Raw genomic sequence first — 16,534 nt, 5'->3', positions numbered from 1 at the left:
GTGGGAACAGTATAGCTTATTTCTTTAGTCTAAAATGTTGGGGGAGGGGTGCCGGGGCTGCTAACCTGACATATGGAATTGCTTTAAGATGGTCATACTATGGATCATTTAGCAATTTGATTTAGAATTTTAGGACCCCTTTAGGTATTAAATAAAAACTATATATTATTTTTGGATATAAAATATTGATTTTGGCCTTTTACTACTAAAGCCCATAGAAACACATTGAAAAACACATTAATAAATGGCAAAAAGGACAGTAAAAAATACAATCATAAGAAACAAGATGTTGAAGTGTCTGTCCTAAATCTAGAAGATATAAAAAAACTTAAGAAATATATATCATTTTCTTTTTGTACACATATTTAACCCCTTTTTTTGGGTAGGCACAAAATTACCTTCATACTTCAATTAGTTTTTTAAAACGGGTACCGGTTACCTTCAGACAAGTCCGTCACACTTGTGGGGGTCGTAGCGCAAAACAGAGAACACCATAATGTTTGTTAGAATCTCCACTTTCCACAGTGCGGTCCCAGTTTGTAGCTCAAACGGTTTGGACACTACCAAACAGAAGTTGGCACATCGACGGTACCGACTTCAAATGATTCTTCTGATATTTGTGGGGTCAAAATGGTTGGTAGGATGTCTCATGGTTTGACAAACACCGCTCTAGCTCTGCCACCTTTCACCACAGATGTCTCATGGTCTGACAAACACCGCTCTAGCTCTGCCACCTTTCACCACAGATGTCTCATGGTCTGACAAACACCGCTCTAGCTCTGCCACCTTTCACCACAGATGTCTCATGGTCTGACAAACACCGCTCTAGCTCTGCCACCTTTCACCACAGATGCGGAAGTGCGACACTGGTGGATGCAGTGGATTGAGACGCATCCAACGCAAAAACATATCTCTGGAGATACACCACCGTTCAAAAGTTTGGGTTCACTTAGAAATGTCCTTGTTTTAGAAAGAAAGGCACATTTCTTCTGTCCATTAAAATACATTGAATTGATCATAAATACAGTGTAGACATTTTTAATGTTGTAAATGAGTATTGTAGCTGGAAACGTTTGATTTTATGGAATATCTACATAGGCGTACAGAGGCCCATTATCAGCAACCATCACTGTGTTCCAATGGCAAGCTGTGTTAGCTAATCCAAGTTGATCATTTTAAAAGACTAATGGATCATTAGAAAACCATTTTGCAATTATGTTAGCACAGCTGAAAACTGTTGTACTGATTCAAGAATCAATAAAACTGGCATTTTTTAGACTAGTTGAGTATCTGGAGCATTAGGATTTGTGGGTTCGATTACAGAAATTGCCAAGAAACTGAAGATCTCGTACAGCGCTGTGTACTACTCCCTTCACAGAACAGCGCAAACTAGCTCTAACCAGAATAGAAAGAGGAGTGGGAGACCCCAGTGCACAACTGAGCAAGAGGACAAGTACATTAGAGTGTCTATTTTGAGAAACAGACACCTCACAAGTCCTCAACTGGCAGCTTCATTAAATAGTACCCGCAAAAAATTGTCTGAACGTCAACAGTTAAGAGGCGACTCCGGGAGTTCCTCTGTCCAGTTTCTGTGTTCTTTTGCCCATCTTAATCTTTTATTTTTATTGGCCAGTCTGAGATAGGGCTTTTTCTTTGCAAATTTGCCTAGAAGGCCAGCATCGCGGAGTCTCCTATTCACTGTTGACGTTGAGACTGGTGTAGACCCCAAACTTTTGAACAGTAGTGTATCTAGCTTAAACTGATGAATTATGATGGGGATTGTTTTGTTATGTAATTTATATTGCAATATAACATTTAAGCAAAATTAAACAAAATCCTAGAGACCACTTTTCTTCTGTTATTAACATTAGTCATGAAACTGAGCCATCCACCATCATAGTGTAGATATCAGCATTGCTTATTTATTTCGAATCTAAGACATTTGGAGAGAGGAAATTGATGGGGATTTGTTTGTTATGTAATTTAGCAATCGACTCTAGGAGGTTATCTACATGATGCAAGCATTGTTTTGTTCTACAGTGAGTGGAGGCAGCAGAACCGAGACTGGATATGATGGTTCAGACCAGATGTCTGGGATTGGATCTGTAGCTGAATCTCTGCTGAGGCTAGTGGGTAGGATGTTACAGTTCTTCCCTGAGAATACAGTTTTATCTAAATACAAATAAAGTGTTGAATGTGTTTATCATTCACCAAGCAAGAAAAAGTAATGGATTGTAGTGTACTTAAGCCTAATCTAAGTATTATAGTTCTCTTGTTGTGATGTTGTCCAGTACCTGGAGATGACATATCTGATACCCAGTCTCTGAGAAGCTCTGTGTACAGCTCCCAGACATCAGAACCAGTATGTGAGCACAACTCTGGATCAAAGAGTTCTAGAGAAAAATCCAGCTTGGATGTCATGAGGTAGGCACTGTTGTCTGAGGCTCCGCTTCTCCCTCACAAAACATTTTCTATAATAATCAGATCTACTGAGGATGTAACAAGCTGTACACATTCACACATTATTGCACATACACACTAGTAGCATGTCAATGTACACTACCGGTGAGAAGTTTTAGAACACCTACTCATTCAAGGGTTTTTCTTTATTTTTACTATTTTCTACATTTTAGAATAATAGCGAAGACTTAAACTATGAAATAACATATGTAGAAACAAAAAGAATTAAACAAATCAAAATATATTTTATATTTGAGATTCTTCAAATAGCCACACTTTGCCTTGATGACAGCTTTGCACACTCTTGGCATTTTCTCAACCAGCTTCACCTGGAATACTTTAACAACAGTCTTGAAGGAGTTCCCATATACACTGAGCACTTGTTGGCTGCTTTTCCTTCACTCTGTGGTCCGACTCATCCCAAACCATCTCAATTTGGTTGAGGTTGGGGGATTGTGGAGACCAGGCCATTTGATGCAGCACTCCATCACTCTCCTTCTTGGTCAAATAGCCCTTACACAGCCTGGAGGTGTGTTGGGTCATTGTCCTGTTGAAAAACAAATGATAGTCCCACTAAGCACAAACCAGATGGGATGGTATGTCACTGCACTATGCTGTGGTAGCCATGTGGGTTAAGTGTGCCTTGAATTCTAAATAAATCACTGACAGTGTCACCAGCAAAGCACCCCCACACCATCACACCTCCTCCTCCATGCTTTATGGTGGGAAAAACACATGCGAAGATCATCCGTTCACCCACAGCGCGTCTCACTAAGACACGGCGGTTGGAACCAAAAATCGCCAATTTGGACTCATCAGACCAAAGGACAGATTTCCACCGGTCTAATGTCCATTGCTCGTGTTTCTTGGTCCAAGCACGTCTTTTCTTCTTGTTGGTGTCCTTTAGTAGTGGTTTCTTTGCAGCATTTCGACCATGAAGGCCTGATTCACACAGTCTCCTCTGAACAGTTGATGTTGAGATGTGTCTGTTACTTGAACTCTGTGAAGCATTTATTTGGGCTGCAATTTCTGAGGTTGGCAACTCTAATGAACTCATCCTCCGCAGCAGAGGTAAAGCTGGGTCTTCCAATCCTGTGGGTGTCCTCATGAGACAGTTTCATCATAGCGCTTGACTGCACTTGAAGATACTTTCAAAGTTCTTGAAATGTTCCATATTGACTGACCTTCATGTCTTAAAGTAATGATGGACTGTCGTTTCTCTTTGAATACTTGAGCTGTTCTTTTCATAATATGGACTTGGTCTTTTACCAAATAGGGCTATCTTCTGTATACCCCCCTTACCTTGTCATCACATCTGATTGGCTCAAACACATCAAGAAGGAAATAAATTCCACAAATTAACTTTAGAAGGCAAACCTGTGAATTTAAATGCGTTCCAGGTGACTACTTCATGAAGCTGGTTGAGAGAATGGCAAGAGTGTGCAAAGCTGTCATCAATGCAACGGGTGTCTATTTGAAGAATCTCAAATATAAAATATATTTTAATTGGCTTAACACTTTTTTGGTTACTACATGATTCCATATCAGTTATTTCATAGTTTTGATGTCTTCACTATTGTTCGAAAATAGTATAAATAAATAAATAACCTTGGAATGAGAAGGTGTTCTGAAACTTTTGACCGGTAGTGAATATTAACAAAAATGCTGAAAAATGTACTGAAGATGCAAGAGTGGGGAGGTTGACATCAAGGCTACTGTTGCACTAGCGGAAACCTTCAGAGCTTTCTTCATCTCTGTCAGTTTTCTATTGTAGCATGCAACAATGGATACACTCATTCTCTATTTCCCTGCCCTAACTAACCCTGTTCTCTGAATATAGTTTTGTACTCAGAAGAATCTTTTGTAGTCAGAAGAATCCATGCACCAGTGATGCATCAAACCATGAATCTGAACACAGCTCTACGTCTACACCAGCGGAACGTGTAAGTAGAGTAATCTATCAATGCCTCAGTGTTTCAGTTCAACTCTATTAAAGATTCTCAATACTCACAGTTTGAATTTTGTAGGACAGTCAGTATTTTAAAGTACTTAAATGTTTTCTCTCCTCAAATGTTGTGTAGTGTCAAGTTTGTATCCCTCAGTTGTGTAGAATAGATCCAGCTATATGCCTCAATAATTAATAATAATAAAATAAGCCACTGTCTTAATTCATAACTACAGAAGTATATTCCTTTCATATGGTATTCAGGCATGTAGTTGGATCTGCTCAAGTTAATTTATTTTTTAAATGTTTTTATTTAACCCTAACGACACTGGGCCAATTGTGTGCCCCCCTATGGGGCTCTCAATCATGGCCGGTTGTGATACAGCCTGGAAACAAACCAAGGTCTGTAGTGACACCTCGAGCACTGAGATGCAGTGCCTTAGACCGCTGCGCCAGTCGGGAGCCCTTAAAACTATCATCATGTTGACATTAGACCACGTTTCAGGTCCTGAGCGCCACTCGGGACCACTCACAACTATCATCATGTTGACATTAGACCACGTTTCAGGTCCTGAGCGCCACTCGGGACCACTCACAACTATCATCATGTTGACATTAGACCACGTTTCAGGTCCTGAGCGCCACTCGGGACCACTCACAACTATCATCATGTTGACATTAGACCACGTTTCAGGTCCTGAGCGCCACTCGGGACCACTCACAACTATCATCATGTTGACATTAGACCACGTTTCAGGTCCTGAGCGCCACTCGGGATCACTCACAACCATCATCATGTTGACATTAGACCACGTTTCAGGTCCTGAGCGCCACTCGGGACCACTCACAACTATCATCATGTTGACATTAGACCACGTTTCAGGTCCTGAGCGCCACTCGGGACCACTCACAATTATCATCATGTTGATATTAGACCACGTTTCAGGTCCTGAGCGCCACTCGGGACCACTCACAACTATCATCATGTTGACATTAGACCACGTTTCAGGTCCTGAGCGCCACTCGGGATCACTCACAACCATCATCATGTTGACATTAGACCACGTTTCAGGTCCTGAGCGCCACTCGGGACCACTCACAACTATCATCATGTTGACATTAGACCACTTTTCAGGTCCTGAGCGCCACTCGGGATCACTCACAACTATCATCATGTTGACATTAGACCACGTTTCAGGTCCTGAGCGCCACTCGGGACCACTCACAACTATCATCATGTTGACATTAGACCACGTTTCAGGTCCTGAGCGCCACTCGGGACCACTCACAACTATCATCATGTTGACATTAGACCACGTTTCAGGTCCTGAGCGCCACTCGGGACCACTCACAACTATCATCATGTTGATATTAGACCACGTTTCAGATCTTGAAATATCTGACAAACATTTTGTAGTGAACTATCACTTTAAAGGGTTAATCTGCAGATACTACAGTACATAGATTTTTTTTTACATACTATAAATGAATGATATGTACCCATTGTGTCTTAACGAATATCATTTAGAAAGGCCTCATGAGCTTAGATCTGTAATACTCCATCAGAACCCAAAATATAAGCTTGTTTTACTCCAATGTTTATAAACAAAATAAATGTAAACAAACACTGTATAGCCTCAAAGCATGGTTGAAACAATAATTTTGATATCATGGATGGTCAGTCCTTGCATCCATAGCTCTGTCTATGAATTAAAGAGTGGTTACATTTCTCCAGCCTCGTCCCTTAGCTTTCTATCGAAACAGTGGTGGGGAAAGAGATTTGTTATTATTTCAACTGCAGATTGTGCCTTTAAGAGGACTGCAGGGCAGATCGAAGGTTGTCTAGTTGTTTCTACAAGACTGCTGATTTGGTGTTTTCAATCTGCATTTCAGACACTTGCTGTTGTGACAAAATTAACACCTGAAACATCCACAGGATTTACAGAAACGTCATGCAGGTAACAATGTATTGCTGATAACATTAATATATTTGATTCAGAGAATTTGTGTTAATTATTGTAACTAATAATTGTCCTATGTGCTCCAGGCTCCAGTGCTCCCATGCAGGTCTGTTCCAGTGCAGTTTGACAGGGCTGGTGTTTCTGATGAAGAGGGAGGGGGAAGTGCTGTACAGAACTGTCCAATGGGATGAGAATCTCCTGCACTCCACAGGCCAGACTCCTGCAGGACCGCTGTTCAGTATTGAGTGTCTTCAGGGGTCTGTCTGTCAGCTACATCTCCCACACTGTGAGATTCTCTCTGGTGAGTTACACACCACTCACAACTATCATCATGATAACCAATACAACAGCCAATACAACAGTGGATGAGTAAGATATATTTATTTTGCAGGAGAGGGTCTTGATTCCCTGTCTGTGGCCCATGTTACTGGTGACAGTGTGGAGGTTTTACCACCACTGAGGGTGACTGACACACACGTAGTGGTGAACATCACAGACCTCTCCTTGTGGGGCCTGGTCAGAATGTTTAGACCCTTCCTCTCGATCAAGGGACAGGTGTTGCCTTTCCTCCAATCATTCGGCCATCCTCAGTCAGTTCTGAATGTAATCGTTCTGCCATCGAATGTGCCCCTTAATGAGGTACAAATCCATGCACTATCAAAACATGTCTTGTCATGTATTTTAGAACTGTGGTGCTTACCTAAAAATGTATGCAAAAAATAATGATATCATAAAAAAATACAATGTTATTATACAGTTGAAGTGGGAAGTTTACAAACTCGTTTTTCAACCACTCCACAAATTTCTTGTTAACAAACTATAGTTTGTTTACTTTGTGCATGACAAAAGTCATTTTTCTAACAATTGTTTGCAGACAGAATAATTCACTGTGTCACAATTCCAGGGGGTCAATAGTTTACATACAATAAGTTGACTGTGCATTTACTCTGTTTGGAAAATTCCAGAAAATGATGTCATGGCTTTAGAAGCTTCTGATAGGCTAATTGACATCATTTGAGTCAATTGGAGGTGTCCCCGTGGATATATTTCAAGGCCTACCTTCAAACTCAGTGCCTCTTTGCTTGACATCATAGGAAACTCAAAATAAATCAGCCAAGACCTCAGAAAAAAAATTGTAGACCTCCACAAGTCTGGTTCATCCCTGGGAGCAATTTCCAAATGCCTGAAGGTACCACGTTCATCTGTACAAACAATAGTACGCAAGTATAAACACCATGGGACCACGCAGCTGTCATACTGCTCAGGAAGGAGATGCGTTCTGTCTCCTAGAGATGAACGTACTTTGGTGCAAAAAGTGCAAATCAATCTCAGAACAACAGCAAAGGACCTTGTGAAGATGCTGGAGGAAACAGGTACAAATGTATCTATATCCACAGTAAAAATGAGTCCTATATCGACATAACCTGAAAGGCCGCTCAGCAAGGAAGAAGCCACTGCTCCAAAACCGCCATAAAAAAGCCAGACTACGGTTTGCAACTGCACATGTGGACAAAAATCCTACTTTTTGTAGAAATGTCCTCTGGTCTGATGAAACAAAAATAGAAATGTTTGGCCATAATGACCATCGTTATGTTTGGAGGAAAAAGGGGGAGGCTTGCAAGCCGAAGAACACATCCCAACAGTGAAGCATAGTGGTGGCAGCATCATGTTGTGGGGGTGCTTTGCTGCAGGAGGGACTGGTGCACTTCACAAAATAGATGGCATCATGAGGATGGAAAATTGTATGGATATATTGAAGCAACATCTCAAGACATCAGGAAGTTAAAGCTTGGTCGCAAATGGGTCTTCCAAATGGACAATGACCCCAAGCATACTTCCAAAGTTGTGGCAAAATGGCTTAAGGACAACAAAGTCAAGGTATTGGAGTGGCCATCACAAAGCCCTGACCTCAATCCTATAGAAAATGTGTGGTCAGAACTGAAAAGGCGTGTGCGAGCAAGTGTAACGGATATAAAACGGCTAGCTTAGTTAGTGGTGCGCGCTAAATAGCGTTTCAATCGGTGACGTCACTTGCTCTGAGACCTTGAAGTAGTTGTGGAGCGATGGGTAACGATGCTTCGTGGGTGTCAGTTGTTGACGTGTGCAGAAGGTCCCTGGTTCGCACCCGGGTATGGGCGAGGGACGGTCTAAACTTATACTGTTACATTGATGCTGTTGACCCGGATTACTGGTTGCTGCGGGAAAAGGAGGAGGTCAAAAGGGTGGTGAGTGAAACGGCTAGCTTAGTTAGCGGTGCGCGCTAAATAGCGTTTCAATTGGTGACGTCACTTGCTCTGAGACCTTGAAGTAGTTGTTCCCCTTGCTCTGCAAGGGCCGTGGCTTTTGTGGAGCGATGGGTAACGATGCTTCGTGGGTGTCAGTTGTTGATGTGTGCAGAAGGTCCCTGGTTCGCGCCCGGGTATGGGCGAGGGGACGGTCTAAAGTTATACTGTTACACAAGGAGGCCTACAAACGTGACCCATTTACACCAGCTCTGTCAGGTGGAATGGGCCACAATTCACCCAACTTATTGTGGAAAGCTTGTGGAAGGCTACTCAACTTTTGACCCATGTTAAACTATTTAAAGGCAATGCTATCAAATACTAATTGAGTGTGTGTAAACCCACTGGGAATGTGATGAAAGAAATAAAAGCTGAAATAAATAATTCTCTCTACTATTATTCTGACTTCACATTCTTAAAATAAAGTGGTGATCCTAACTGACCTAAGACAGGGAATTTTTACTGTTATTAAATGTCAGGAATTGTGAAAAACTGACTTTAAATGTATTTGGCTGAGGTGTATGTAAACTTCCGACTTCAACTGTATATGGCTTTCCTTTTGACAGGAAATGGTGTAACTTTGTTCAACTTCAAAAAGTTTATTTTTTCTTCTTAACATGGTTCAACACAAAACATTTAGGTAGTGTTCAATTCCCCCTTTAGGTCTTCATGTCCTCATTGATCATCATCTGTTAATCTGTGGCAGGTGAAGCAACAACAAACAGGGAACACTTACATACCGGTCTGTTCGGACTGCACTCTGAGTCGAGGGGAAAAATACAGTCTCTCCTGTGATCTGAAGAAGATACAGGACATCTACCCTAAAGCTAAGGTGAATGATGTTGTTTACTGATGATGTCACATACTGATGATGATATCGCATAGTGATGATGATGTCACATAGTGATGATGATGTCACATAGTGATGATGACATCACATTGTGCCAGATGTACACTCATGGCTGGCTCCGGCCGCCCGCCCGCCCACCTATCAATCAATCAATCAATCAAATGTATTTATAAAGCCCTTTTTACATCAGCCGATGTCACAAAGTGCTATACAGAAACCTAGCCTCAAACCCCAAATGTAGATACACGGTGGCTAGGAAAAACTAGAACCAAGGAAGAAACCTAGAGATGAACCAGGCTCTGGTGGGCAAAACATTTTAGTGGTCCCCCTCGTAACAGCGAAGAGAAATTTAAGCTAAATTAATTTCCTGCAATTTTGCACATTTTGCCATGGGCTGGAGATGCATTTTATTTCATGCAATTCTACTCATTTTTCAAAGGGTCAGAGAGAATAATTTTTCAGTTTTACTGCTAATTTCCTGCAATTCTACCCATTTTGCCATGACTTATACAATGTTTATGATATCTGAATGAGAGGGACTATCAAAATCAATGGGGGCCTCCTAGAGGTCAGGGCACCTGGGTACGTGCCCTGCGTGAACGGTCGGTATTCGGCCATGATTACTACAAGTTTTGATAGCTGGATAGACTCATTTAACAGTCTAAAAATGATTAGCTGACATGGCTGATTGAGTGACTGTCAGTGACTGACAGAAGAGAAATTGCTGATGCACAACCACATTTCGAACTTGCACCTTGTGTATTCTACTATTTTAACTCTCAACAGTAAGTTGCTTGGGGTTTATTCCTGCGGCCAACCCTATGTACAATGATAACTAAACATTGTCCATTCATGCTAATAATTACCTCACGTTGCTGAGGTGTCACATAACCTATAAGTTGTATAGACGGCTTGTTCTATACCAGGTAGACTCCAGGTATTCCCAAACTGCGGTATGCGCAATGCCGTCGGGGGTACGCCAAATAAAAATGTGATTCACATAAAAATAAAAAAACGTACAATTTTCACAGTCCATTTATATTTTCCAACGGGGCTATACATTTGGGTGAGTTTTTTTTCTCGCCTGAGTGGCCTCGTTTCACTGCCAAATTTTTATTAAACCCTCTAGTGTTCAGCGAAATAACACAATGTGAAATACAGGGAGCCTGGTCAAATAATTCACATCCAATCACATTAACCGTTACTCTCTAGTGGGAATTCCACTAACGGTCCATATGTAGCCAAAAGTAGCTGCTGCTCATTCCGTTTGCTCGAAAATTGATAAATGGTTTTAAAAAGAAAGGCCTACGTCCATAGAGACTCATACCAGCTCTACTGGTAGTACTGCTACTACCAGCAGTACTACACCTGCACCTGTCGAAGACACAAGTTGTTCTGCTTCCACAAGCACATCCAATGCTAGCATCAGTAATTCTGCATTTGTTGTTAGCCCGGCTAGCATGGACACTGACAGTTGTGAATCTGATGCAGCCTAAGAGCTACTGCCCCCTTACCCGGGAAAGCACTGAACAACAGACAGGGACGTTGGGCCATCGAAGAGGCACAAATATGATGAGAACTACATTGATTTGGGGTTCACTTATATTGGGAGTAGTGTCTTTCCTCAAAAGTACTATCTCACAACTCGATGAAACCTTCACTCTTGCTCAGACATTTAGAAACAAAACATGCCAATTTCAAAAATAAGCCACAGGAGGTTTTTTTGGCGAGAATTAAGATGACTTTTGAGTAGTAAGACATGTATAAAAAGCAACAGATACCATTAATAAGAAGGGGCTAGAAGCGTATTATATGGTGAGCTACCGAGTGGCTAGGACAGGCAAGTCCCATACTATTGTGGAGGACTTACTTCTTCCTGCTGCCGCAGTTATGGCTGGGACAATACTGGGGGAAAAGACAGGAGATGTTATGAAACAATTACTGCTTCGCATACAAGCCAGTGAATTCTATGCGTTACAGCTGGATGAGTCAACAGACGTGGCAGACCTGGCACAGCTCCTGGTATATGTCCGTTACGTTTATGGGGGGTCAATTAAGGAAGACATCATCTTCTGCAAACCACTGGAAACCAGGACAGCAGGAGAGGATTTAAAAATATTTAAAAAATCAGGATTTTTTTGTTTTGAAATTTCCCCCCCAATTTTGTGGTATCCAATTGTTTTTAGTAGCTACTATCTTGTCCCCCCAATTTTGTGGTATCCAATTGTTTTTAGTAGCTACTATCTTGTCTCATCGCTACAACTCCCGTACGGGCTCGGGAGAGACAAAGGTTGAAAGTCATGCGTCCTCCGATACACAACCCAACCAAGCCGCACTGCTTCTTAACACAGCGCGCATCCAACCCGGAAGACAGCCGCACCAATGTGTCGGAGGAAACACCGTGCACCTGGCAACCTTGGTTAGAGCGCACTGCGCCCTGCCCGCCACAGGAGTCGCTGGTGCGCGATGAGACAAGGATTTCCCTACCGGCCAAACCCTCGCTAACCCGGACCTCCCGGTCGCGGCCGGTTGCGACAGAGCCTGGGCTTAGAGTATATTTTTTAAATACTGGACAGCTTTGTGGCATCAAATGGACTTTGGTGGTCAAGATATGTTGGTATCTGTACTCATGGCGCAAAGCCATGACAGGGAGACATAGTGGAGTGGTAAGGCGCGTGCAAGCAGTTCCTCCCAACGCCACTTGGGTACACTGCAGCATCCACCGAAACCTCTTGCTGCCAAAGGAATGCCTGGCAGCTTGAAAGACGTTTTGGACACTACAGTGAAAATGGTTAACTTTGTTAAAGCAAGGCCCCTGAACTCTCATGTATTTTCTGCACTATGCAATGATATAGGCAGTGACCATGTAACGCTTTTACAACATACAGAAGTGCGCTGGTTATCAAGGGGCAAAGTATTGACACGTTTCTTTACTGACCATAATTTTCACTTGTCTAACCGCTTGCATGATGACGAGTTTTTCAAATGACAGGCCTATCTGGATGATGTTTTTTCTCACCTGAATGATCTGAATCTAGGATTACAGGGAATTTCTGCAACTATAATCAATGTGTGGGACAAAATTGAGGCTATGATTAAGAAGTTGGAGCTCTTCTCGGTCTGCATTAACAAGGACAACACACAGGTCTTTCCATCATTGTATGATTTTTTTGTGTGCAAATTAACTCAAGCTTACGGACAATGTCAAATGTGATATAGAAAAGCACCTGAGTGAGTTGGGTGCACAATTACGCAGGTCCTTTCCCGAAACGGAAGACACAAACCACTGGATTCGTTATCCCTTTCATGCCCTGCCTCTAGTCCACTTACCGATATCTGAACAAGAGAGCCTCATCAAAATTGCAACAAGCAGTTCTGTGAAAATTTAATTTAATCAGAAGCCACTGCCAGATTTCTGGATTGGGCTGCGGTCAGAGTATCTTGCCTTGGTAAATTGCACTGTTAAGACACTGATGCCCTTTGCAACCACGTACCTATGTGAGAGTGGATTCTCGGCCCTCACTAGCATGAAAACTAAATACAGGCATAGACTGAGTGTGGAAAATTATTTAAGACTGAGACTCCAATACAACCCAACATTGCAGAGTTGTGTGCATCCTATCAAGCACACCTTCTCATTAACCTGTGGTGAGTTATTCACAATTTTTGATGAACAAATAAAGTTTTATATGTAAGTTGGCTAAATAAAGAGCAAAACTATTGATTAGCATTGTATTATTATTTGTGCCCTAGTTCTACAAGAGCTCTTTGTCACTTCCCACATGTCGGGTTGTGACAAAAACTCACACTCATTCTTACGTTTAATAAATGTATTGCATAGTGTGTGTGTGTGGCAGGCTTACAATGATGGCAAAAAACAACATTTGAGAGTGAGCTGACCCTGGTACGCAGCTGGAGGTTGAATGTTTGAAGGGGTACGGGACTCTAAAAAGTTTGAGAACCACAGTTCTATACAACTCTGTTAGTGGTTATTGCTCCTCTCCTAATATAGGAAACACACCAGAGCAACGAATGTCCGAGTGCCTTTGAGTAGAATAAGTTTTAACACAGCAGTGACACCAAGCGATAGGACGGTCACACGCTGCTTTTTAGCTGTTCATCATTGTGGTGTGTCTGATATACAAGGAAAAGGTTTGATAACAGCACAAGTATAATTTACAATGTAGTCTAATCTACTGTCACTTTGTGTTTCAGCGTATTCAGATTTACTGGGACTATGGTCCAAACTACCACCCCACCTTTCAGGTGTTCCTGAACCCGGACACAGAACATGTAGAGCTGAGACTTCTGGAAAGAGGGGCTGATGGAGATGAGGTGTGGGCAGGACGTGTCCTTCTGCCAGGTAAAACTATACAATTATTATTTAAATTAAAACCTTAAAATACCTGAGCCACAATGTCCACAGTACTGCTGGTTCGTCTTTTCTCACTGGTTGACTACCATTGAGATTTCTCTAACATTGTGTTCAGTGGGCACAACAGGACAAAACATACTTGGAAACTTGAACTTGTCCAATAAGGAACACTCATTTTTGGTTTTTCAGTAAAAAAATAACATTTAGCAAACATAAACTCAACTGAACATGGTAAAGGTGCCCGATATCTAAATTAGTTCTAAGATGAAAGATGAAATCCAGCTGTGTTTGGGACCTCAAGGTCTGTATATGTATATCTGTTTTCTTTAATCCCAACCACCATTCCCACCTTACTGTGGACTCATCTGTGATGTGTTTGGATTAGTGATGTTAGAAGGGATTTTCTCCTGCTGCACCGTGCTCGTAAACACTGGTGTTGCACAGCATACATAATTGTATACAGAGGTTCATGTCTTTGTTTTCCCGACTCCCAGGTGCTGTGTTAGTGGGAAGGGATCAGGCTGAGAACAGTCACAGTGATCCTGCAGAGAAGCAACTGCATTCTGTACGAAAGGACTTTGTGGATCGTGTGTCAAAGTCGGTTGTTGACGATCTGCTGGATGGACTTCTGCAACAAAAAGTGATTAATAACCATGAAATGGAGACAGTAAAAGTGATCCCTGAGAGGGCAGAGAAGGCCCGGGAAGTCATTGACACGGTGCTGAGGAAAGGAGACGTTTCATGTTTAATAATGAAAAGCCTTCTGATTGAACTGGACCCCTTCTTATGCAAAACGCTTGGCTTCCACTGAAACATGTTAGAGTGTGAGGCATTGATGAGCATGGCCAATGATGTCTGTGTTCAATGATACAATTGGTCTGTAGTTTGCATATTGAGCTAAATCTATTTAGATTATTTTGGAATTAGTGTATTAGGCTGATCACTTCTCTATCATTCAACATAACCTCAATATACAATGTATTGGGCTTTCTTCAATAAGCCCAACATGTTGGATTTCAGGTTACAGTGTGAATAGTGTATATAGTGTCAAGTTGAATCATTATAAATTCACAGATGAATTGCACTTTTTCTATTTTTGTTTTGTCTGTATTTGATTTTATGTCCTTTCTGTGCTTGATGACATACAGTATTTTAATATAGAGACACAAACCATCTAATTTTATTGTACTGGACAGTCAACTTCTCATTCCACTATAACATGTAACGTAAACTAGTGCCAATACCATGCAGTCACACATTCCATGACATGATAATCACCTCCATGATAATGATTTGATTTGATTGATATTTTAATAACAATAGCTATCATTTTGACTGTACATAGCAATTAAGTAAAATACTGATGACCATTTTGAAGAAATAGGGGGGGTTATTGAACTTGTATCAAAAAATATATTTATAATTATTAGATTGTAATTGATTTGATTATATCTGTATTAATTTCCTTTGTTTTCAAATAATAATAAATAAAGAAGATATTAAACCTAGCAATCATTGATCAGAATTGTCAGGGTTGATCTCTATAGTGAAACACCTATTTCATTTCTGGTAGTCTAACACAATCAACATGTAATGAAGTGTAAACACAAACACTGTTTTACACACCAATTACGCCTCATTAGTGTTCATGGGACACCAATATAATCACAACGTGTTGATGGGGCGGCAGGGTAGCCTAGTGCTTAGAGTGTTGGACTAGTAACTGGAAGGTTGGAAGTTCAAACCCCTGAGCTGACAAGGAACAAATCTGTTGTTCTGCCCCTGAACAGACAGTTAACCCACTGTTCCTAGGCCGTCATTGAAAATAAAAATTTGTTCTTAACTGACTTGCCTGGTAAAATAAATCAAATAAGACCAGGTAGCATTGTAACTCCTCACTTCACTTTAACAAGGCACAGAGTAGGGTTCACTGATGCTTCTCATTAATAGTCCTTAAATGGTCAAAATAAATGCAAGGAGAGGCATCTGCCGAAGTCGTTGCCTCTCCTTGTTCGGGCGGTGCTCGGTGGTCGACGTCACCGGTCTTCTAGCCATCATTGATCCATTTTCCATTGTTTTTTGTCTTGTCTTCCTACACATCTGGTTCCAATCTCATTCATTACCTGTTGTGTATTTAACCCTCTGTTTCCCATCATGTCTTTGTCAGAGATTGTTTTATGTTCAGTTTCGTGTTGTTTGTATTTGGTGCGTGACGGGTCCTCGTACCCAATTTGTTTCATTTGTATCTATGGTTTTGGGGTTATGTTTTGTTTTATTAAATTACTCCATTTTACCAAGTTAAATTCTCCTGCGCCTGACTTCCCTGCCACCTATACACACGATTATGACAATGAGACAGTAATTCATAGTTCACAGCACAGAATAAATACTGTACTTTGGAAATGTATTTGTTTTTGCCACAACTTCATGTGCAGACTCATAAACCACTGCTTAGTTTAATAATTCCCTTGTCGTGATGTTTTTGTTATGTTCCGTAGCGACTAGACATGGCATATCTTACAACCAGTCTCTGGGAACCTCTGAAGACGCCTCCCTGTTATTAGGATCAGTATCTGTAGGCCAGTTTACGTTTATGCCAATAAGGCCTAGAATGACTTACTGCTGGGATTGTATGAGATAGGCACAGGCTCTGATTCTCCC

At 41.4% G+C, this 16,534-nt stretch overlaps 1 protein-coding gene across 1 annotated transcript; it reads left to right on the top strand.

Moving 5' to 3' along the window:
- Window positions 1–2,087: 2,087 nt before the first annotated feature.
- Window positions 2,088–15,242, top strand: LOC139374516 (uncharacterized). The gene is made up of 9 exons (XM_071115517.1): window positions 2,088–2,133; window positions 2,292–2,424; window positions 4,301–4,403; window positions 6,299–6,363; window positions 6,453–6,667; window positions 6,758–7,005; window positions 9,355–9,480; window positions 13,714–13,861; window positions 14,368–15,242. The coding sequence occupies exons 1-9, from the start codon at window positions 2,088–2,090 to the stop codon at window positions 14,682–14,684; spliced, it is 1,401 nt and encodes a 466-aa protein (XP_070971618.1). The 3' UTR covers window positions 14,685–15,242.
- Window positions 15,243–16,534: the final 1,292 nt, after the last annotated feature.

This window comes from Oncorhynchus clarkii, chromosome 19 (genome assembly GCF_045791955.1).
Source record: "Oncorhynchus clarkii lewisi isolate Uvic-CL-2024 chromosome 19, UVic_Ocla_1.0, whole genome shotgun sequence".
NCBI classification, from domain to species: Eukaryota; Metazoa; Chordata; class Actinopteri; order Salmoniformes; family Salmonidae; genus Oncorhynchus; species Oncorhynchus clarkii.
The sequence above is the reverse complement of the archived record's forward strand: the minus strand, read 5'-3'. Positions and strand labels throughout refer to the sequence as shown.